A 24,285-nucleotide genomic window follows, 5' to 3' on the forward strand; every position below is an offset into this window, starting at 1 on the left:
ACCATAGTTACAAATTCTGAACGAGTAAGAAAAACCTGGAAGCCCACTAAATTCAGAACCAATTTTATTTGGGTAGATGTGAATGAAGTAGTCCCATTTATAACCAGGATGTACATCACAGTAGGTTGTTACATTCAGACTTTCACACTTAGAAAATATATATATTATGTACAGCAATTTGCAAACAGGTGTAAACATACAATACTCTAAAGATACCAGTACATTCCAAACCAAAAATATCAGCAAGGCAAACACCTCAGTATTATTCCAGTCAGCTAGCGTTCAGAATCTCTCTTAAATAAAGTAGCTTTTATGCTTGACATAGTGTTGTTTTAATTATTATTCAAAATCAAATTTCTTATTGTAGATCAAATTTCATGATATCTGGCTATTTTGATACTCAAAAATAGGCACTGCTTTCTAGAAGGGAATTTTCTTCTTACTGACATAATTGAGCCAATATGGCTGGGTTTGCTAGTACAAAGTAATCCAGTGCTGGAATAACTCAAGACAATTAATAAAACTTAAGTCAAATGTATAACGTTAGAATAGATACTGCAAAGCTGATTAAAATCTAGAAGCCTATAACTCACCATAAACAATACTGCAAACAGATAAGCTAAATTTTCATTTCACCTTCTCATTTCTTCATCTAAATTATACAAATTACCCTCCTCTTCATCTTTACAATGTAGGTTTTGGCCAGCTACTCCTGCCTAGTCAACATAAAGGGATATCGTGCAAATTACCTCATGCTATCTCATCCACGTAGCACGTCCAAGTCCTGCTACAGGTGGCATACCAGGTGGTGGAATTGGAGGTGGTACAGGTGGCTGTCCACCTGGGGGAACAGTAGGTGGGGGGTAACTAGCTGGTGGCATTCCCAGCCCTGGAGGCGGATGAGGTGGTACTGCGTGAGTTGGAGGCAATCTCGGAGGTGGGAAATTAGGGTTGTATGTAGGTGGAGGAGGATATCCAGGAGTAGGAGGTGGAATATTGGGTGGAGGAAATGAAGTAGGGGGTGGAGGTGGAACTGGTGGTGGAGGGTTGGGAGGATAGACATGAGGATGATATGGTAGATGAGTTGGTGGTCCGTAGGCCGGTGGTAAAGCTCCGTAAGTTGGTCCTTCTGTTTTCATCATTGACTGAAGACTTTGATAACCTTCCCCTGACATGTAAGAATTTGTAGTAGACATCCCTGTAATATAACTGGTGGGGGGTGGGGGCGGGGGACGATGTGGCAGGGGTGGAGGTTGATGTACTGGGGCAGGATGAGCAGGGGGAGGAATCTGGACCTTTGGCATATCTACTGAGTCCACAGTAGTAGATTGCTCTGCTTCTCCCATTGAAACGGCAGTTGTCAAAGGAGGCTTGCGCTCTGGAAAAGAAAATGGCATTTATTTTTTTTGAAGGACAGTGGCAGTAACAGCTTCTGAATACTTTAAATTTTTCCTCCAGTTAACATATCAAAAGAGGACTCAATTCTCTAAGTCTCTATATGCCATATGGTATCCAGTCAGACTTTCTCATGTCACTAGGTAATAACAAAGCTCCGAGGTCAGCTTTTCCCACTCTAAAAGTCAAATACATCTTCCTTTCTTATTACTGTTTTCTTATAATCTAAGTATTGTTCTACAAACTGCAGAAATTAACAGACCGGATGGACAGAATCACAACTAGCAGATTTAAAAAGTCATGGGACCCAAGATACCAAAACCCTCTTGACCAGTGCTTCAATATATTCTTTAGTCCAGGCCTCCTTTCTACCTCTTTCATAATCCAGGAGGCGGCTGGGATTACCCTCTGCCTTTCATCTGCCTCCCGTGTTGGGAAATACTATTTGAGAATACAAGCCAAAGTGTCAAATCCTGAACAGTCAGTTCTAAACCTCTTTACCAAAAGAAAGAAAAAAGAAAACCAGAGGGTAAATAAGAAAGTATGATAGATTGCTTGAGACATGAAATCTGATAAGCTTTGCTCCACCAATTAGTTTCAGGGAACTCAGTACCTGGCAGTCTGGGGAAGTTAAATGAAAGGCCAGAGTTTTACAGAATATTATACTTAGCCATTTCTGGGAAGAACGTGCTTTAAACTGTCCCCTCTTTAAATAAGAATCTGATTTTTTTTTTTCCCCTCTTACGTAGACATTATAAATTAAGGAATACCACAATAAGAAGACTGACCTAATGGCAACATCTCTGTATGGTCATACAGTCAGTATTAAAATGCCCAACAAAAATGTTTGGGGCATCTTGACATCCATCTTGCTTGTATATATAAACATCTAAAACATTGTGCATTGTTCTTAAAGTTATTTAGAAGCAGATAGAGGGCACTCATTTCCAGTGACACGCAACAACCAAACTGACAGTGCTGAACAGAATTTGAGATAAATCCACCTTCTAGTACTTCTATTCATCTGGTCAATAAACATTCTTCGTTTTCATCTGATTTTTGTCTTTGGGGCTCTGAGGGAAAAGTTGGTCTCTAAAGACTGTTCTTGCAAATTTTCAGTACTTATCCAATGATTGCTTGTATAAACAAACGTTAAGAGGAAAATTTTAGAAAACAAGGGGAACAAATTTTTACCTGCCTAAACAGGAATTGCCTTACCTATGCAGTCATAATTTTAACAGCAAAATTGTCCCCTAAGACAGCTACTTAATTAGATCATGCAAGGTGGTATGCTGGCTGTGGTACCCATGATTTCAATGACTTCCAGCTCTTCAATTATAGGAGGCAATTACTTCCCCATTTACTCATTTTCAGAATCATTCTGGATGCAAGAAGTGCATTCAAGATTTAACAACTGGAAGAATAACGAACATGGTATTTAGAAGAACCCCTTCATTCTTAAATGATTTTAACAAATGGGAAAACCAGCCCTACTATATTTCAGAGCACTGTTTTTCTCCCTTGTAGCTCCCTGTTAGAAGCTGTCATGTTACAGTTACATTATAGACCATGCTCTATAAAACATTTATGTCGTATTTAAGGGTCACTGGAAGGACAGCTAATGCATCAAGGCGCTGGAAGCACATTTTTACAACAGTACAGTTTTATTTTGCAAACATAAGGCATGTGTGCAGTGTTGAAAGTCCTCTTCTGGGACACAGCAAAGAAAGTATCGCCCTAACTGTTCAGAAGTTACACACCTGTAGAGTTTCTATACTAAAGGTGCAACATGAAGGACTTCTGTAAGACAGCTGGAAGCTGCTCTAGTAATACAATATGACATCTGCCATCCTTTTGAGAACATAAGTCCCTTTTTGCCTGCTGGTGACAGTTTTAATCTTCTGGGCCTTTAACAGTCACAACTTGGTTTTGCCTTTGTCCACCTAGGGAGTCTTGTTTCCATCGTAACTTTTTTGCTTCTGTCTGGAAAAGCCTGTGCTACCAAGATGAAATTCCCTCTAGAGCTTATCTACCTAACACTTTTACCTGCCAAGTTGATTACTCAAGGCAACAACCCCTGCCCCCAGACCATTACCAACATCTGCAAGTAAAGCAAGGCAATTAACAGCAAGAGTAAGTGTGCTTAAGAAAATAGAAGCTTACCTGGAGGTGGATGTGCAGGAGGTATTGGTGGATGTGATGTTTCAATTTTAGGAATTTTAGATGGTGGTGGTGGTTCTAAAACACATTTACAAGTTCCTAATTGGCTATTGCTCTGCAATATTTTCGAAATTCCAACTCTGGTCTCATGCTAATCATTATCATATCATATTACACTATGCAAAAGTACAGTGGAAATCCTATATACTAGATATGTTTAATAAAGAAAACTAAAATCAAATCTTTGTATAAAGTGACATCAAATATCACAAGTCTTCCAAAAGAACACAAGGCTAGAAGTTCAAGCTATGTATTTTTTAACTAGATACAATTGTCCTGGTAACAGTATGTAAGTGTAGATGAGCACATGTACATTTTCTAACACAAAATTCTAACGTAGATAGTTAAAACAAGTTGAACTATGCTCTGCTAGGGGAATGTGTGTCCAGAAATCAAACAGAATGGCAACTGCACAGGAGAGAGGAGGGAGAAGAGACGGCTCTCTGGAATCTATCTGGCAGAGCCAGAGTGAGAAGTGCCAGACTTACTTGGGAAAGGTTGCAGAATCACATCCTTGCTATCTTAAAATACATTGTTCCAAAAGAGCAAAATGAAGGGAAAAAAACCCCAAACAAACCAAAAAACAACCAACCAACCAAATGAAAAGAACTAGATGTGATCAGTGCAGTGTAGCATTTCTTAAGGCAGCCTATATATTTACACAAAACGCCCTTCACTCACAGCCATGCCAACAACTGACTACAAATGTTCACCAACAGACTTAATGTTAGTGCAGCTTTTCATGACATAGTACCTTCAGTCACTGCAAGGTCCCACAGCTTGCTGAAGAACTACTCCAAATGACGCACGGACTTACACACTGAGAGTTGAGTAGTTGTTTAGTAGTTGACTTCTACTGAACAGACTGTATTTAAGGGACTCTTAGAGCACAGTTGTACTCCATTTTCTCAAGTTTTGCAGTTCAAAACATTTTAAAAATAGTTACAGTATATATTTAGAGACACATTATTAGGATCAAAATAGGTTACAACCGCCAAGCCTGTAAGCAAACAAGCTAAGTGCACGTCAGCAGATTACTTTTTTTGCTCAAAACAGTAAAATGAAAGCAGTATGATATTAACATTTACCTGTTGTCTTCGTTTCTTCTTTTGGAGATACAGCCTGTTTAAAAAAAAGAAAGGAGAATTAAGACCATTGTGAAATACAAAGCATTTTAAAATGGTAACAAGCGAGACACATGGGAAACAACTTACAGCCTGCTGAAGAGCTTTTGTACAGATCTGACTAAATCAAAACCAGTTTCCAACTCGGAACTAGTTTCCTCCTCCCTCCCCTAAAAGGAGGCAGAATAAACCGTTTATTCATTCCTAGTTCCTATATTTTTATTAGGAGGCTACAAATGTCCCATCTCTTTAGACAGATGCAACACAAACACTGAACAAAGTCAAATCACATTGGGAAAGCCCAGCTTAACTGGCAGAATGAAAGGACTGAAAAAATAGCAGCTATTTTAGATCCAGCATTTCCTGCTGTTCTCACTGTTGAGTACTACATCTTGTTTAATTTATTTATCATCCACTGCACATACGTCATGGTCCAGTACACTGCTCACTGAACTGAAAGCAAGAGACTTGGCCTCTGTTCCTAATTCTGCTTTGTCCTGTCATTCAACCTTTGCCAAAATCACTTCAGTCCTTTATGCTTTATTTACCAGGACAGGAGGGCAGTGAAAGTGTTGCTCAGTGTAAAACATTTCAGAAGCCTTCAGATGGAAAGCACTGTATAAAAGCCAAATGTTACGCCAGAAAAAAAATAAATTCATGCACACAAAGCAAAACCACAAAACCTCACACCACTCTTCCAATCACCAGTTTTTGGTTGTTGGGTTTTTTTTATTGTTGTTGTTTTGTGGTGTTTGGTGGGGGTTTTAACAATCACAGACAAGGGAGTAAGAAAAATCTTTCCAGTTTACTTAGTCCAACTGAGGTTGCTAGTGGATGGTCTCTGAGAAAAGCAGAAAACCTAACTGAAATTTTAAGTACAAAAAGCTTAGTTACAAATGTATTTAAAATTAATGATAAAAGTCAGAGGGGTACTGTGCACTTCTGTACACTGTACAGCTTCTCTGTCTTTTGAATGAAAGAGTTTGTTTTTAAGGGACTATTTGCCTCTAATGGCTTTATCCTCACAAACTGTTGCTCAGTTCCTATCACTTCACTTTCCACACGAGAATGGACATACATTTCACTCCAACTTGAACAATGTATTTTCCTTAATTCTGATGGGTATTCTCAAGATTTTTGCTGTCAATACAAAGGTACCCAAGGCCTGCATGAGGCTACCCCATTCTTACATTCTTTTGATACCCACTTCAATTCATCTCCAGCCACCTTCTGGCTGCTTTCCTGCTTTTTAAGGACAATCTTTATCTTCCCATTCCAAACATACATACTTTTCTTGGTAACTCTCACAGACTCATCTGCTGCCTTCATTTTACTTGGGTGGTCTCTTCTCTATTTTCTAGCACTAAATTCCTTGCCTGTAAAACTGCATGCAAACATTAGATCTCCCCACACTTCCAAACAGAAGCAAGTCTCCACTACTTATTGCAACATTTCCAAAAAATCACTCATTCCATGAAGTCAGTTGATCACTTCAAGTGGCAAGCAGTTCAATTGTTGTGCGTTTGTTGACATGGAGCGACATTCAGAAAATAACGTTGTTGAGGTACACCATTAGAACAGAAATAGCAACTGGAGCCAAATAGGTCAAACAAGCAACAGTTTAAGCTGTATTTATGCTAAAGGGGGAAAAAAAATACCAAGAAGCAGCAAAACCAAAGCGTATACAAATTTAAATCACTTCTCTAATAATGGCAGCTGCTGAAAGATGAGGGTTTTTATGGTCCTTCTACTGCATTGTAGTTTGTATTGCTCCAGCCATGACATCCCAGGGTCAACATTATTTATTAGTAGACCTATTGTTATTTAATACTTTCATAGTAAGATCAATCCATACTACAATGGAACTATTCTTTCAGTGCTGTTTTCATATGCGTTAAAATCATTCCCACTAACAATCTGTAGTTTAATCAAATTAAATCTACCATTTACTTTTACATTACATTTACATTTAATGATTCACCAGTGTATTTTTAGTGAAGTCAACTGTACGTTCAAGTGCTGTTCACCACTAGTGATGCAGAGGATGTGCAGATGCTTTAGATATCTGGTATGGGTCTCTACGTCATGGGCCAATCCCTCAGCCGCTTGAAAGTATCTTGGCACAGTAGAAGGTAATGGAGTTATAAAAGTTCATGTAACTGGGAAATCTGGCCTCCAGGAACAAAGTGCATTTATCTTCTGTACAAACCAAAGGGGAAGCCATGCAAAGCCCTATTTATAGAAGGTGGCAAACATTTTAGGTAAGGTTTATGGTAGATCTCGCTGTAGAACATTTTAGAAGCACCAAGTATATCTTTCAAACACTATACATATTGTTCTCCTAGACTGCTTTCTGGAGAAAGAATGACTTCAGCTTGACACATTTGCTTTCCTCAAATCTATGCTGTTTGTGCTGTTCTACAAAACTCCTGATGAGTCACTCTGATTTATATTTGTTCTGGATGCCTGCAGTATACCAGGACTTACCTTCTTAGCTGTACTATTCAATTCCTTAATTATTAGGTGATGGACCTCAAACTTAATTTCAAGAAAAGGTAAGTTGCTCTGATGGCTTGACCACAGGCAATTTTTAAAGAACAACTGACAGTATTCATCCAAAAGGTATAACTTTTTTTGTTATATATAAATATATTTATATATATATATATATATATATAAAATGAGGTACTTCATTAACACATGGGATGGGCTGAAATCAGTAGTACTGCAGAGGTAGAGCCTTTACATGAAAGAACAAGCATTTACAACAACTTACAATTAAATGGACACACACAGAAAAATCCAAATTGTTATTTATAGTTTCTGATGTGCCAAACTGTCCCAGGCATTTCTATTGAATAAAAATAGGGAAACAGTTCCCTACCCTACAGATCTGACTAGTCAAGCAGAATTTGTGCTGATGGTAGAAAAAGTATGAAAAGAAATACATACTACCTAAAAAGAGCTCTCCCAATTTTCAAGCTAACAAACTCATTTTATCAGCTTTTTATCCAGAACAACTCAAAAAAGTTCAGTGCAAAAACTATACGTTTCAGGGGAGATTTTTTTCCTCTAGCAGTAGGCCGTATCTTGCAATGACAAGACCAAGGTTTTACAGAGTTACATCTCTCTCTTTTCTAGGAAGCTGCTATCATGAAGATGCTGCACTATTCCAATTCAGTTTCATACTATCATCTGTTGCTTCTTCCTGGGTTTTTGTTTTCTTGGGGTTGGGTGGGTTGTTTTTTTTTCCACCTTGATGTCTGTTCTCTAGTTTGGGCATGCATTAATTACAAGTTAGAGCATAAGCTGTAAAAGCTGTACAGAATTTACTTCCTAAATGGACTTGTTCCAAAGATTTTACTTTTGAAAACAGTCCTCTTACTAAATACATGCAAGAAGATTTGGGCCACACTTTTAACACTTTTTTTTTTTTTTTATAACTTAGAAGTGAAAAAAAAAACCACAAAAAGTGCAGATTAAGGTCTGAAAGCTTCATTTGAACTTGATGACTGTGGAAAAGTACTGAGAGTACTTGTGATATTATCCAACTGCTAATGTACCTTCTTATTTTCAAAGATGAGGTGATAATACATACGAAGTGAGACTTTAATGTATGATGCATTTATAGGCTTCTACTGTTAGTAGATTATTTTGAAAGACTTTTTCTAAGAATTTTTACATACTTTCAAACGTCACCATTCCCTTATATTTGTAATCAAAGACCAGAGAGTCAAATAATGTCTTCATCAGCACTGTGTCCCTAAATCAAGCCTGCTATACAGCGAAAACAACAAAATTTGATAGCACAGAACCACAAACACTTAGAACCTTATTAGCTTATACTAACTTCAGTGTCTCTCCACTGGTTTTGCCCCATGTGGAATAAGGATATGGTATGCCACAACTATAATGGCTATTCTACACCAACACACTTGCCATAAAACCGAGAGAAGTCTACCACACAGAATTAATTACCAAGCTCATTCTTAAAACACACACAAGTCTTCTGCACACTGCAGCCTTTAAACCAAATGGACATCAGATCAGCTTGAACTGATAAAATGCAAGTTAAAGTTAAACTTACTGCTGGTCTTTTAATCTGTCTAGGAGGACTTGACTGGGGAGAGGGTTTTTTAGATTGCTGTGCTTGTGTTTGCTGTTGCTGCTGCTGCTGTTGTGCTGACTGTTGCGACTCTTTTTGCTGCTGAGTCTGTGATTGCTCTGAACTCTGGGATTGCTGGGATTGCTGTACCGTAGGTGCCTGGGGTGTAGATTGAAGAGATGGTGGCTGCTGCAACTGGTGAGGAGTATGGTGAGGCATTTGCTGTTTCCCCTGTGAGTATAGATCCAGGATCTGATGACAGATGTCTTTGGGGAAAAAAAAAAAAAATTATACCTCCATAATGTACAAGTGTACATTCGATACAGAATTATCAACTGAGATTTTTACTGGACATGAACTTCAGAAAAAGTGATTGCAAGTATTACTTATAATGACCACAGATTTGACTTCTTTAAAACAGATTATTTTTCAACTGCATTTTTTAGTTTCTTCTGCCTATGCTGAACAATACATAGATGTATTTGCACACCTTTCAGAAGAAGAACAAGGTGTCTTGGTATTAATATAACCTATGCCAACATTGCGTGCTTGGAGAAACAAGTTACCATAGAACTACAAAACAGGACAGTAATAAAGTGAGTGAAAGATTGTATGTTAAAACATACACGTCCAGTTAGGCCAGTCAAAAAAGTTTCAGGAAACTAAGTGAAGGACTAGTCCTAAATTCTTTTTCCAACACATCAGGAGCTAAAGGTCTGTAAGAAATCATGTAGGCCCAACATAACCAGGTGCAAGAGCAGCACTCAAGGCAAACTTTTCTAGAAAAGCTAAATGAGTTCCTTCCACAAGTATTCACTGATGCAGCAGCAGAAACCGAAAAGATTCCCATTTACAGCCCTCTTTGACAAGGATTCAGCAGAGGATCCATCTGAAACTGAAGGAACTCTGAAGAACACCATAATAGAAACATAGGAAGTAAGCACTTTAAAAATCATCAGAACTGTAGGGTATTCACCTAAAAGTTCTAAGAGCAACAAGGACTAAACCACCTGAACAGCAACATATATGTTTCACTTGCAAAAATCCCTTAGAACCCAATGCCAGACTGTTAAAAGCATCACTTTTTAAAAGGTTCCTAAAGCAATTTATGGAACTAGAAACATGCTTAGCTTGACATTTGTACCAGGTAAGTCAGTAAAAACTGTAATGAAGACAAATTAGTGGCCACATAAACACAATTTTCTTCACAAGAGTCAAGGAAGTTCCTGCTTTGTTTTATGAGCTTCCCAGGGTTCTCTCCCTCAGAAGGACAAGCAGCAGGTAAAGATGAGCAAGACATACACACAATGGGAACAGTATTAAGATATCTGTATTGATGAAAAAAAAATTCTGTAATTTGCTCCCAATCAGAATTCACACACACACCAGAATTCATCCCTCATAATCTGTTCTTCAGTTGTGGTACACCATAAAAAAACCCCAGCCTAGCATAATCTGGTTAAAGAAGTCAAACATCAATGATAAAACCACTGGAAAACAGGCTCCATTAGTTTCAGTGTTCATAGAGCTGCTTATCTAAACTGGGGAGAAGGGAATCATTGAAAAAAAGAAAACACACCCCATGATAATTTAGCAGCTAATTAACTGCGTTATAAACTAGACAAGTCATAAAGTAAATATTGAGCAGAAGGCTAATCATGATAACAATATGCTTCCAGACTAAGCCAGTTTGATTTAAACCTTAGTTAAGGCATAGCACAGGTGACCTGAGCTACATACTCTACACATGATTATTTTGACTAAAACCTAGATAGAAAGCAATCTGCATTTACTTATGACCTAGGTCACACAGCTAAAGGAAATTCTACTGTTTGTGGCAAATGCATTTCATACCTTCCAGAACATCAACAGGAACATCTTGGACAAATTGCTCCCACCATCGTCTGTACATTGGTTTTGATGTCCACTCCTGTATTTCAAACTTACACAAACGGCCTGCTAAGTACATAACTGCAACAGCTATAATCTCAGGTTCCCACTGCAGTGACAGCGTAGTGCAGAGACTAGAACATAAAATAAAACAAAACAAACCCTGAAGGTAATTCTGATTGTCAAAGTACAACACTTTAATCTATGACAGCTATAATTAACAGAGCATAAAACTGCACCACACTAACATCCGAGATAATTAAAATTAAGAGCTTTGTTAAACAAAACAGTTTACAAATCTGAACTGTTTCTGCACTACTGCTATCGTGAAACAAGGTAATTTTACACAGATAATACAAAGGGCATACACCTACAGAAGCTATATACCACATAAGAATATTAAGTTTGGAGTTTCAAAATAGAAAACCTCACACTATATAGGTGTGGAGGAAGAAGGAAAAGACAGCATATTCCAAGTATGGCCCACTATATTCCACTGTAGTCTCACCTGTAGTGTGAGACTAAATATAGTGTTCATGTTTGTTGCTACGGAACAGAAACGTGCTGTCACTGCATTACATTAGTTAGGGGTTGATGCCCACATTAGGATTTCAGAGTTTCCAAATGTTTTTCAATAAAATGTAAACAAGTACTAAAAAAACCCCCACAGAACAGCCAGCATGAATTTGTAAAGCAATTTGTCAAGCACGATGCAAGTTTTAGGTATAGCTGTAAAAACTGTAAAAGGTTCTCTTTTGAATAGCCTTTGTTAAAGCTAGTGCTAAAATAACTGCTATTATTGGTATTAACAAAGTTCCTGTCATAATCAAAGTTACTGTTTCCTGATACTAATTTTAAATTAATTTTTTTTCCTTTTTTTCTTTTCCCTTTTTTCTTTCTTTTTCTGCCATAGATTCTGTAGCATAGGATCTGCTTAGAAATTTTTAGATTCTGCTAGTCAGCTAAGTTTCTGCAAATTCACTGATTAATTCATTATTATATCCTTAAATTCATCACAACAGTAGCCTAGACAGTGGTTTAAATCCATTTTCTCTCCAGTGGGCTACATGTAACTGAAGGCCAACGGGATACTTGAACACTGGCAGAATCAGGTCAGCAGTAAACAGTACAAAAAGACACAAGAACTAGCTCTTAAAAAGATGATTTCTTATTATTACTTTCATGACATTTACTTGCGGGGTGTACTGTGGCTGTGTTAAGACAAAAGCCCCTGTTCTAAGCGCCTGCAGTGCAAAGTACAGAATTATTTCCCCAGGATCCTAGAAAACAAGTACAATTCTAATATAGTGCTTATTAAGTAAGCACATGACAGCCTCTCAAGAAAAGAGGTATTACCCAAAACAACTGCTCCAACTTCATACTAATGTTTTCCTGACGTGCATTTTCTTTAATTATGAAATTTCTTGAATTGTCAAACACCACCTAATTCCCAATAGTGCCCAAAGTTTGATGGATACATAACAGAAGTTTTCCATGACAACCTTAACAGTTACTGTCAAGCCATATTTTTGCTTCACCTGTAAGATCATCACCTCCAAGACTGACAGCAGCTGAAGTAAACATCTCTTGACATGTAAATATGTTAAACAACATTTTGCTCAAGTTAATTTGGAGAGTTTTGGTGACATCTACAGAATTCTGATCCACACTGGGCTACTTCAAATTAGGCATAGGAATAAAAATGCACCTCCTTTAATTGTGTTCTACTGCTGTAGGTACGACTGAAAGCAATCTATTCAGCATTTCTGAGTAGTTCAGGCCACTTACATATGTTCCTAAGGGTTTGCTATGGAAATTAAAAACTACATTTAACTGTCCTTGGTGAATTAACCTGCCCAGCTCTGTAGAATCCTTCTTAAGACCACCAAAGTGTATTGAGTTGTTTTGTTTTAGTTTTTTTCCCAGTATCACATTATACATGAAAAGTGCTTCTACACACACTCCTATTAATTGATGTGACCCTTGTACTGCAAATCCATTATTCAAGAAATTGTAAATCTAGTCCTAAAAAAATGTATTTCACACTGAATTTAATGGCTAGTTTACTATTACCAAAATATTGCTTTAAAAAAAACCAAAATACTGATCAACATGATGGAATTGGGAAGTGACTTCTTTTCTCAGGATGTGCCACATCTCTCAGATTGGGAAAGAAGCAGCTTCTATCCCGGAGATCTGTAACTGGGTTTGGCCCTTTCAAACAGTAACTTTTTTTAATGCAGCACTAAACCATTATCGCTAAAACTGCAAAGGTCTTAATGGCGTACTTCTGTACTCATCCTAGATTCCCTGCTCAGTGGAACTATCACAGTAATGATGAAAAGGAAAACAGAGGAACACAATCAATAAAACATTTAACAACCATCTGCCAAAGAAATATCTAATCCCAGAATGAAGTATGCAGTAGTAATTATTTCACTGTCAAAAGGTGTCCTAGAAATACCTTACCTGTCATTGACAAATGTCCATGCCATTTGAACCAGTTTTTGAATTTTATTTTTGTCTCCTGAAAAGCAATCAGAAAAGTTTTAAGAAATAAAATTAGGAAGGACAAACAGTTTTGAATAGAATATTCTTGCACTCAATGTAAATTAAGTGCTGAAAATTAGTAACAGGCATTACTTGCTCACCCTGTAATATTTTACCTTTGAGTTGTTTGGCATACTTGAGAAGAAACTGGTATGGATGTTCCACTTGCAAATCAAACTTTATTGTTTGTAGTAAGATTCTTTCAAGGACCATCACTTCTTCCTAGAGAATGTTACAAAGTAACCACAATATTATTCCTTTTACTCACAAATATTTTATGCTGGTATAAAGTATGACTACATAGCATCTCCAGGCAAACATGTCTGTCAGTTTTTGCTTGGTTAGGTTTGTCTCCCAGGAGAACAGAAATCTCTCTAACTTAAAACATTATTTTAAACCCAGATACTACTACTTCACATTTATTTAAAGTCACAAGAGGGAATGTGGTGTTTAAAATTCCTATTCCTCCACGGAGGAAAGAATCAAACCAGACACAGCCTGAAAGTGCCACACATACAAAATCACAACAAAAAGGTAAGCTCTTACCACATTTCTCTCCACAGTTTCACATCCTTCTGCTACTTATAATAAGCAAATTTTGAGAGAAGCATAGTTTTCCAAAGTCAAATACTCTAAACAGGAAACTTCTCAGTAATTTTGAGATGTAGTTCTCCTACTTAAGATTTGCTATTAATTACTTCCTAAAATAACATTAAGACTGTCAAATATGATTTACGGCTTGATGACATTCCTAACTCTGACTGGAAGTACTCAAACTTAATACGCAAAATAACATCAGAATTTACATGGAATCAAACGTAAACCTTTTATACAAACAATTATCCCAGTAGGCTCCCAAAGCTACTTGCGTTATCAAGAATTATTTTCATAGTTACCTATCACATTACACAAAAGAGACATAAATGCATGTTGAACGTATAATTTGCTGTAGAGTAACTGAAAATCAGCCAGTGCTCCAATGAATGTGTTTCACTGCTGGAGTTCAGTAGGATGAAATGAATTATTTTTACCTTTGGGTCATCTCCAAACTGTCCAAACTGTACATCATTTAGCAAGCTACGAGCTGTTTTAATTATATCTTTACATTTCTTAGGTGTCTCTTCAACTTTTCCTGCTAGGAAGAGACAGCAGGCTCCTGTCACCTAAAAAAGAAAGTGCTTTCAAAAAGTTGTCTGCACGTAGATATGCAATACAGTATAACACTGTAAAAGCACTGACAGTTTCCATTAACAGTTCTGCAGAAGTTTCCCAGGAAAGATTTAATGAGCATAATAATTTCCGATTTTATTATAGTGTTAATTTCAGCTTTTACTTTGTCAAAGGAAAAATACAGAATCTGGAGGACTGTCCATTTTATACAACTTTATTTCAATGTCATAAACACAATGCAGAGTTTGTCCTGGTCCAGCACTGTTTGTCAAGCAGTTTTAAGATGGTATTGACACTTCTTTTTTTCTTTTAGACAGTACAGGAGTGCCAGCACTATAGCTGTAACTCTTTCTAAAGAACAGTATCAGCAAGACACTACTGCAATGTAATGTAAATATATTTCTAAGCATAAACAGAAATATGTAAACAAGCAAGAACAGCGTATTTTAAGTTGTAATGATTTAAAAGATAAAATGCTTATTTTTCATCACTCAAGAGTTGTGGCCAGCAGTAGTACCCAAGTAAAATATCATCATTTCTGATGGTCCATGCATAGTGCAATCACTGTATTAAGTCATCAATATTGTAAATACTTACATATCTTGGGAATTGTTTGAAGGAATGAAACATATAAAACCGATGGAAATAAATTATTCCGGTTGCTAGAGTATCGTAATGTCTGTGATGTAGAATAAGGACTTTCAAACAGAGCATAAAACAAATTTAAAATCGAACGTGCACAAAAGAAAAGATACATTTTGCTGCATCAAGTAAACACTGCAAGTAAAACAGAAGCTTTAGGGAAAAAAAGCCACAAAAACCCTTAAGGCTTCGTAAATACTATGATTCAGCCCAGGTGAAGTTGATACCTGAAGCATTTATTGGAAGTGTGCAAAGTCCCAATCATGTTTATAGGAGGATCCGTGCATGGTCGTCCTTGTGTTAAACCATACCTGCCTCAGGAAAGGTCAAAACCAGGAGCAAGTACATGAAGGAACAGAGCAATTTTCACTTCATATTAAAGTGCTGGTGTGGAAGAAAGTTACTACCTATTCACACCTACAAATGCAAATAAAATCTGGACATGCTCCCTGCTCTTCTCCTTAGAGAAGAGTAAAATTTCATCTTCACCAGGTTTTATTAAGCAGAGACTTGAGAAGATTAAAAGAAGCATAGGAATATAGGAAGCAAAAGTTTAAGCGGCAGCCTGTGAGAGAGTGGGACAGCGGTGAGAACTAATATATACAAAGTTGAAAAACCCAACCTAAACAAAACCAAAACAAAGAAAAACAAACCCCAAAAACACAAGAATGGGGAGGCAGAAGTTAGAAGCCTCAAAGGCAAAATATGTAGAAAAATGAATGAAAAATTCAAAATTTGAGATAGTTTCATGTAGTAAAAGACTGAGTTTCATAACTGCCAAAAGTTATCCTTAATTGGTAAGTCTGTATCACTTACTCCTCTACTGCCAAAATGATTCAGCTGAAACCTTGTTTACCCAATGAATGGATAAAAATCGTGTAGGAAAACTTTACATCAAAAGGCAAAAAAACTCAAAAAGATTTTTGATTAAGAAACGTTTGAACAGCTAACTAAACATGACATTTCTTGTGCATTTCATTCTGAAAATCCCCATTCATAAAGACATTTCATAACAACATGAGTTTAAAGGATACAGCCCTAAACGCGTTCCCACATCAAATATGAATCTGGCCCCCTCCCTGCGGTATCGTGCCTCAGTAGCTGGATCAAGCCCTTCTAGCTGTGATGGTGTATGTGCCAAATCTTTCTTATCCCAGTACCAACATGGCTTTGTATGGTCCAGGTTTGCCAAGTTTACAGAAGGGCTGGAATTTTCTTTATTCTCCTTCATTTATTCTTGCTTTTTAAGTTTTCAAAAAGGAAGTCTTCAGATAGTCACTTCAGAACCTTTAAGAAAATACAAAAGGATTTCTTTATAAATGGCAGGGACTTCCCACACACCCACTCAAAGATGAGTAAAGAGTAGTAGTGTTTAACCTTGCCCACTGGAAGGGACTTTTTCCATGCTCAAAGACAAGCAATATTTAACCTTGCCCTTATCCTCCCCACATACTGCAAATTCAATTCAAGAAGGAGACATAGGTTATCTTTGCTATTACCCGTTTAATAAAGAAATGTCAAGAATGCATTATCAACAATACCTACTACTTCTTAGGAGAACAACTTTCACCAGCTTTGTCCACAAGATAAGGAAAACCCATTGGTGGTAGCAGCAAAATTGGAAAAGCTGGGGGGGATGGGGTGTCAACTTTCTATTCATAAATAGGAAAACACATTCTTTAGGGCAGCCTAAATGTTTGTTTAATTACCCACTTGGTGGAGACCAATTATCCATGGGTGGTAGGATAGCAGAAATCTCTTGCCAAAAAGCTTTGTAAAATGGTCTGTACTTGTACTACTTGAAGAAAAAAAGTAACAAAACTAGTGTGTTCTTTCACATACCAAGATCAAGACAACTAACGTGAGTCTGTGCGTAGGGTAAGCTGGCATCTAAAATCATCCCCAAAACGAGCCAGTTGATTATGCTCAAAGTGTAATACTTTCTTGTGTTTACCAGCATTTCCATATATATTTACACCACAAAATTCTGCAGGAAACATTCTGGTGTTTGAGTTATGACTGATGTTCAGCCATGTCTCAATTTAAAGGCAGAATGACGACTGCCTTGCTGCCTTTATTTCAGGCACAAAACTACTCTTACGTGATTCAATAAACTACAGATACTATGCGCAAATTACTGCAGTCATCTGCAAAGGTCTTCATAAACAAGTACTGATTAATATATGATGCAATATTTTTCCTCCCAGCAAAACACCGGAAGACCCAAACTTAAAACTTTTAAAATTAAGCTGTTGATTTTCCAGATGTTTCCCTTCTGAAAATGGAAAAAAGATCACATGAACTGCCAGAAAAACGATGCCTGCAATCAGCATCTCGTCCAATTCCAAGAAGTTTCTCTTTTTCAGAATAAAGGAAACAGTCTCTGTTCCACGTTGGTTTAGGAAGAACCTTCACACGTAATGGTACCGGTCACGGACCAGTCCAAGCTGTCACAAGTAAGTGTATGGCAGCTTAAAACTATTTCCTGAACCAACAAAAAGAGCACCGTGCCACGACCACGCACTCCCATCACATTAACCAAAGCAGCGTTATTTTTCACAACTTTTATGATTCTTCTTACAAGTTGTTTTGCTTCCTAACACTCTGAACAGCGTCCAGAGTTTTAAAGCCCAATAAACACTAAAATCGCCCGAAGCGACGAGACTTGCTTCTATAAGCAGTGAAAGCACTTCCGACTACATCAGGAATACAAATCATCAGCTCCGGAACATCCTAAGCGAAGCATCCCGAGCATCCCAACCCAAACCGTAACGACCGCAAAGAACAATAAAAAGTTTTTCTTCTGCCTTTCTGTGCATCCCGTAACTACGGACAAGATCCCGGGAGCCGGACCCCGGCGTTTTTACATCCTACCTCCGGCGATGCAGCCCACCGAGAGTCCAGCCCCGACCCCAGGGCCCCCACAGCGACGGGGGGGCGTTCCAACTCCTGCCAGGCGCGGCCCGGCCGCCCGCCGCAGCCAAGACGGCCGGTGCCCAGGGAGGCGCTCGCTCGCCTCCCCGGCCTGCCCGCTCCCTCCCTCTCTTCCCCAGGCCCCGGCCCTCGCCCAGCGGGAGGCCCGGGAGGGCGGGCGACCGCAGCCCCCACTGCTGGCGCCCCGCGGCCCCCCCCGCGCCCGCGGCACACTCACAGGCCACGCGTGGGAAAGGAGACCCCACCGGAGCGCGGGGCCTCTAACGACGGCGCAGCCTCCGCGCCCTGCGCGCCGCCATGCTGCGAACCCGGCCAGGCCGCTTGCTGCGTCATTACGCCGACGTCGCAAGGGCACAGCGCGCGAGGACAGAGCCGCTGCGGCCTAACGGCCAATGAGAAGCAGCAACCCCCACCCCCAGCCAATCCCGTCTCCTGCAGGAGCTGAGAAGCAGGCGGGCGACGTGCGCTCGTAGCCTGGAACGGACCAATCAGAAAGCCGGAAGGAGAAGATTGCAAGCCTTGGAAGCCAATAGAAACCTGTAGGCACGGGTTAAATCGCAACTAATGGGGGAGCTGCCATGCCCGTTTTTAAGGCCGGTAGCGAAGGCGAACGGGTGGTCGCTGGGGATTGGCTGCCATGAGTCTCCGAGGGGGTGGGGCCTTCCGGCTGGACGCCGTTCGGCCAATGGCGGCGGCGGGGTGCGGGAGGGGGCGGGGCCGGACCGCGGGCGGGGCCGGGCCGGGAGTGCGGGGCTGGGGCGAGCTCGGCCGCCGCCTCCTCACCCGCGGGCAGCGGCGACCGGCGCTTGGGGCTTGGGCTCCGCGCCACTCCCAGCAGGCGAGGCAGGAGCTGCCGCCGCGCGGGAGGTAAGGCGGGGCTGAGCCGGTCGCCCCTCGGCCAGGCCCCCCCCCCCCATCCCCTCGCCCCTATGGGGCCCGGGTCTTTCCTCGCGGCCCTCCGCGGGGCCGCGGCCCGCCCCACCGCCTCGCTTCCCGCGGGAGGTGCCGCTTTTTTCGGACACCCACTCCGCCGCCGCCTCGGGGCAGGCTGCGTGGGTCCAGGCCTCGCCGCCCCCTCCTCCTCACCGCCCCCCAACCCCCCGGCGGCGCCGGCCCCGGCCTCCTCCCTCGCCTGGCGGGCCGGGCGCCCGTTACCCCACACGCGGGGCGCCCACGCGTCACGCCCCTCCGCGTGCGGGGCTGCGCCCGCCCCTTCCCCGAGGGGAGCCGCTGTGGGGGAGCGCGGCCGGCCGCCCTCGGCGCGGCGCTTCCCCCTCCCACCGGGGGGCCGGGGGGGGGCCGGCGCCGGGTCGCCCTCCGGCTCCGCCGCGGGTCGCTCGGTCTCGCCTCAGCCCGCTCTGCGAGGTTTAAAGTCAGCGAGGCGGTGGCATTAGCGACTTCACCCTCGTTTCCCGTGTCCCATCCTCCCCGAGAGGCTGATCAGAAACCAGAGTAAAACAAATGGCTTAAAACTGCTTTCCCCGTGATGTAATTCCTTTTTTTATATGTGACACATTTTGAATACTCCCTACTCCTACTCCTGCAGCTTCCCAGGGAGCCTCCCGTACCTCCAGCGCTGGGGTCTGGTTCGGGAGCCTTTCTGCCGGAACGTGGCTCCTCGGAGAACTCCCTGGCAGGGAAGGAGCGCTCTGGTGTCTCTCCTTGTCTCGCCCGGTCTGCAGCCTGCTTCAGTAAAGGGGTTAAACCTTCAGAGGGGAAAAAAAGTGGCGTTTAAAATGAGAATAAATAATTTAAACTGTTTATCTGCAGGGGTGTTACTCCTGAAACAGCCTAGGTGTTTCAGCCTCCCACTGCTACTACAGCAGCTGCCGAGACGGAACTTCTTGTGAGCCCTTCCTTCTTACCCGGCAGCACTTGCTTAGACTTGCTTAAGCAGAGGCGGTGCGTTACGTTTGTCTTTAATTCTTAGCAACTTCCTAAATTTTGAATTAAACTGGCATTTAGGTTTTTACCCGAAGGCAATATTTAGCTGTTGGGACAAGCTCAGTTCTTCCTTTTGGAAGTTGTCGCTTGCAGCTAAGTTCAAGGCTGCTCTTTTCCCAAGCTTTGTGTCTGCTCTTTTGGATGGACTCATCCTTGGAACATAAGTGTGATCGGGAGCTAAAGCTGAAAGCAAATTGCCTTTGAGCAGTAAACGCCTGTCTCTTCGAGTGATAGCTTTGTTTTGTGAAAATTGCTACAAAGTTACCTTAATGTCTGGCAGGTGTTTTCTGCTTTCAGTTGGTTTGAGTTGGTAACTATAACCATAGTATTTTGTAGGTGACTAAACTACTGTAGCATTCTGCATGTCCAGTATCTGATTCCTAGTATGAAAGGATAAGGCAGAGTACAAGTTCTCGGGGGGGGCAAAGGCGTGATAGGGACAAAGGTGGGGGTGTTCCCTGATATTTTCGCTCAGTTAAGTAATTTAATATGGTAGAGATTCAAGCATGCTAGCTTGCGGTTTAATAGAACTTTCAGTTAAGCTTAGCAAGCTGGATTGAAGTATATGTTGAAGTACAGTTGAAAATACATCCTTGGCGTGGTGTGCCTAGAAATAAATTTAGAGTGTTGGGGAAAGAAATGCCACAAACCCTGAAATCGTTTGTATCTATGTTACTGTTCCCAGTTAGAGATGGCCTGATGTGTAGTTGAAGTCAGCTAAGTCTTGAAATAGACTTCCAATTCAGTGTGGTACATACTTTAAAAATAAGGCATATTATGCCTGGCTGAATGGAAAAGCATAGATCTTGATGATATTTTTATTGTAATAAATATATTGAGCTTAGACATGTCCTCTGTATCTAAAGTATTACATACTTTGTGGTAGTGGTGCTGATTATACAGTTAAACTGATGCACTGGGTAATTTTCAGCAAATGAGGGTTCTAGTGGTTGCTCTTTGAAAGAAAGAGGTAGCTTGAGAGTATTGGGAGTGTGAGTGATCTTACTGCCAGAATGTCAGAGTGCTCAGTGCTTGTTAAAGGACACATCACAATGCCCATAGCTTAAGCATCAAGTGTTTTTGGAGGCCAGGGCTGTTCTATTAGGTCTATCCATGCTGATAACTGAAGTCAGGGTGACTTGCTTCATTCTGAATTAGAAGTTAGACTTTTATAAAGTGAGGTTAATATTTTCGAAATTAAAAATGTTTAGAAACATGAAAATAAAAACAGTACATTAGTTATTTTTTCACTAATTCTTTTGAAGAGAATTTGGAAAAAAAATCTGGGAGTCTTCAGGAGTACCTAAACTCAAGCAAAGAAATGAAATTACAAAAGTAGATTGGTAAAGTGGTAGAGTTGAATAGCTTCTTTTCTGCAAAGAGTAAATATTATTATTTTTTCTGGTCAAATAGTGTCAGAGGAGCTGGTTCAAGAGAGGCAAGGGAGTTGTTAATCACTAAGAGCGAGCTTTAGTTGTTTCCTGTGGGGCAGTTAGTAAGCTAGCTTCCCTAGAAGATGATTGAGGTGTTTATATTAAGAAGCACTCCTGCCTAAGAGAACTTTAATAGAAGGTGGGGGGAGATAGGGGCAGTCCTATAGTGATTAATATAATAGTTCAGAAGTAGAAAGCTGATAAGTGATAGTAATTATGAAATTATGAAATACATACTTTTTTTTAGAATGTTGTCTTGGATATAGCCATTTTATTTTGCCCTTTAGCATTTTGTTACCTTCAAATTAATAATTTCTTACCAGAAGTTGATATTTAATTTAGGAGTCAGTCTTGTATTTAGCATCTAACTAGATTCAAGAGTGGGTCATGGCTGGGGGGAGAATGTCAGACTGATCGGATGCTCAAGATACTTTTTTTTTTTTAGTAGATTAGGAATAAGTACCAAGTCAGAATATTGTCAGGATGTCTTCTCTTTGATTCTAATTATTAGACTAAATGTCTTTTGCAGCTTGCTTCCCAGCAATTAGCTAAATTTGTTGGATTTGGTGTTTTTTGTAAGTGCATCAAATAAACATTCAGCTGATTTTAGTAACCTCTTTTGATATTATTCTGTAGAGTGGCTTCTTCCCAGTATCACAGTAATATTTATATACTGTAATTCTTTCCTTAACCTGAAACCAACATAGGCTTAATAAAGTTTTCTTTGCAGCGTAGGTGTTTGCAGTAGTGGTTTAATTTTCCTCTTTTCCAGGTGATTTAGACTTGTGCTAACATTGATGAACCTCTGTGATTGTACAGCTTTTTATAGCAAATAGGGGATTATTAAATTCTGGCCATGCTTTGCCACTAACTTATTAGAGACACTTCAACTACCTAGGCCTGGTTGCCACTAACTTATTAGAGACACTTCAACTACCTAGGCCTGGTTTTAGGTGTCTAATAATGTTTTAACCAAGGCTAATAAGTGTCAAGTATGAGAAAGGACCTCTGAAATCCTAATAAAGTACAGCAGGAGTTCTTCGCTGTTCCACAAAAATGCCTCATTAATGTTGTCTGGCCTTAGTCTTGTGTTTGGAGCTACACTTTGAAGAGGCTTGTTTCTGTAGTAATTAAAAGGCAAGTTCAGTGCCCAAAAGTGTTCTAACATTGCATTCCTGCTCTTGTACTTCCTCTGCTGTAACCTTCTTTGCTCCCTTTTTCTGTTTTTAGCTACTCTGCCCTACATCAGCTCTCGCCTGCATCTCTTCCACCAAATGACTATTCCAGTTGCTCCATCTATCCCTCGCTGTCCTTTACCACGTCCCATACTGTTCAGCAAGCCTACTATATACTTTTTATTTGTTTGAAACGAGGGAGAATTAGTGCTGAAGTCTTGCATTTCAGTTCTGGGATCTGTTACCAGGCTAGAGAAGCAGATCTGTCAGTTGCCAGGAGGATTCCACCTGTCTTTCTAGCCTGGACTGAAGCATGCTGAGATGTGAATGACTGTGCTTAAGATCAGTATTATCTCTAGTGAGTACATGTGAACAGGTGTTTACATGCTCCGAAGCTGGCCACATCCAATACATAAGGCAGATATAAAGCAAAAGGCATGTTTCTGAGACTGTAGTTGCTAATATCCTATTAAGAGTCAAAATAGGATATAACTTCTAATTTGAGAGAATTCTTTTACGTTTCACAAGGACTTTTTGAGCCCAAAGTTAAAGGCTGTTATGTATCAGGGTAACAGATTAGTATCTACTTCCTGTTTTCTTTTATTCTTGGATGTCTTCCCAGTATCTCTGGAAGAATCGACTGACCTGTCCTGAAAGTGCCTGAGCAGTAGTGCGGTTTTCAGCCAGTATTTTAATGTAGGCCAAAATATTTTTTTTGTAGCTGAAGATGGACTCAGTTTTAATATGTTGCTTTTCACTGATTTCTTTCAAGAGTCTGAGCAGCCTGCACTGAATGGAGGCGAGTCCATCTCTGGGGCTACTCTGTTACAGTCCGATTCTAACCTTTTCCATGTGGATCAATTGTTAGGTTTTGTGTTTTATATATTTGCATATATTTTAGGATATGATACACAGTAATGGAATTATGCAGTGCTTAGTAAAACTCTGTTACCTTGAGAATGCTGCTTGTATTTCTTAGCAAGTAGTTAGCAGAAACACAGAATCTTCCTTTGTTTTTAATGCTTTATAGCACCAGTGCCCGAAGTTTTCATGTAGTATTGTTTTAGTGAAGTAGGAAGAGGATGTGATGCGTGGGTTTCCACTTCCATGTAACCTGTGTTGACAGTCCAATATCTCCCATATGCTGGGTCTTGCTCAGTGTGCCCATTCTGATGATAATTTAAGGGAACGTGAGTTACTTTGCAGGGAGGGGAAGGTGGCAAGCAAGCATGAAGTGCAGGGTGTTTCCTGCCCCTACCAGGCCTTCTGGGGGGGTTGGATTAATTGTCTTTGTGGCCATTCTTGGAGCCACTTGGCTATCTTTACTTGATGGCAGAGTTTATAGATGTAGTCATATAATAACTTCAGGTGCTGGGAGAAGGAGCTTTTGGGTTTAAGAGCTTTTGTATTGAAATATTTCTGACAAGGATGACTTAAAAGATCTAGTTCTGCAGATTTGCTTCTAAGTAAAGCAAGTGAACGGTGTCTTAGTGACTGCAACTATATAATTTGTGAATCTGTGTGTATATTCTAACCCATTGTCCAAGTCATCAATGAGGATGGTGTACAGTGTTGGTCCTAGTATTCATCCCTGGGATGGGGTATGCCACTGTGACTGGCCTCCAGCTGTACTTCATGCCATTCATCCCAACCTCTTGAACGCAGCAGTGCAGCCAGTTTTCAGGCCACCTCACTGCCCACTT

General features: G+C 40.3%; 3 protein-coding genes across 7 annotated transcripts in view; 2 read left to right on the forward strand and 1 right to left on the reverse strand.

The window, feature by feature from the left end:
• Positions 1 to 5,057, forward strand: part of CCDC85C (coiled-coil domain containing 85C) — a 121,014-nt gene extending 115,957 nt beyond the window's left edge. Inside the window, exon 8 of the transcript XR_005105214.1 lies at positions 5,045 to 5,057. The gene's annotated coding sequence lies outside the window, so the exon portion shown is untranslated. The remainder of the gene's footprint in view (positions 1 to 5,044) is intronic.
• Positions 48 to 18,394, reverse strand: CCNK (cyclin K). Of its 3 annotated transcripts, XM_037393761.1 has the most exons (12): positions 18,248 to 18,394; positions 16,810 to 16,891; positions 16,131 to 16,383; positions 15,052 to 15,133; positions 14,316 to 14,447; positions 13,401 to 13,506; positions 13,204 to 13,261; positions 10,699 to 10,868; positions 8,827 to 9,110; positions 4,704 to 4,737; positions 3,559 to 3,633; positions 48 to 1,378 (listed from the first exon to the last, which is right to left on the reverse strand). In XM_037393761.1, exons 3-12 carry the CDS (start codon positions 16,325 to 16,327, stop codon positions 756 to 758), a joined length of 1,761 nt encoding a protein of 586 aa, XP_037249658.1. In that variant the 5' UTR covers positions 16,328 to 16,383; positions 16,810 to 16,891; positions 18,248 to 18,394; the 3' UTR covers positions 48 to 755. The 3 variants fall into 3 exon arrangements, with proteins under 3 accessions (XP_037249658.1, XP_037249657.1, XP_037249659.1); XM_037393760.1 differs by lacking the exon at positions 16,810 to 16,891; XM_037393762.1 differs by lacking the exons at positions 3,559 to 3,633; positions 16,810 to 16,891.
• Positions 18,395 to 18,757: 363 nt separating this feature from the next.
• The window catches only part of SETD3 (SET domain containing 3, actin histidine methyltransferase), a 63,775-nt gene continuing 58,247 nt past the window's right edge, over positions 18,758 to 24,285 (forward strand). For 2 of the 3 annotated variants that reach the window (XM_037393746.1, XM_037393745.1), the window contains exon 1: positions 18,758 to 18,897. The gene's annotated coding sequence lies outside the window, so the exon portion shown is untranslated. Of the gene's footprint in view, positions 18,898 to 19,800; positions 19,933 to 24,285 lie in introns of all 3 variants that reach the window. The other variant, XM_037393747.1, reaches the window with a different exon arrangement.

Source organism: Falco rusticolus, chromosome 7, assembly GCF_015220075.1.
Source record: "Falco rusticolus isolate bFalRus1 chromosome 7, bFalRus1.pri, whole genome shotgun sequence".
Classification (NCBI taxonomy): Eukaryota; Metazoa; Chordata; class Aves; order Falconiformes; family Falconidae; genus Falco; species Falco rusticolus.

What these genes read in the sequence shown, in the direction of transcription:
- CCNK (XM_037393760.1), bottom strand. Translation starts at nt 16,327, where the DNA reads ATGAAGGAGAATAAAGAAAATTCCAGCCCTTCTGTAAACTTGGCAAAC. An exon ending in TCCTGTTGATGTTCTGGAAG is followed by an intron (nt 9,111 to 10,698) that starts GTATGAAATGCA and finishes TTTTCCCCAAAG; the next exon opens with ACATCTGTCATCAGATCCTG. An exon ending in AGAAGAAACGAAGACAACAG is followed by an intron (nt 3,634 to 4,703) that starts GTAAATGTTAAT and finishes AATGTGTTTTAG; the next exon opens with AACCACCACCACCATCTAAA.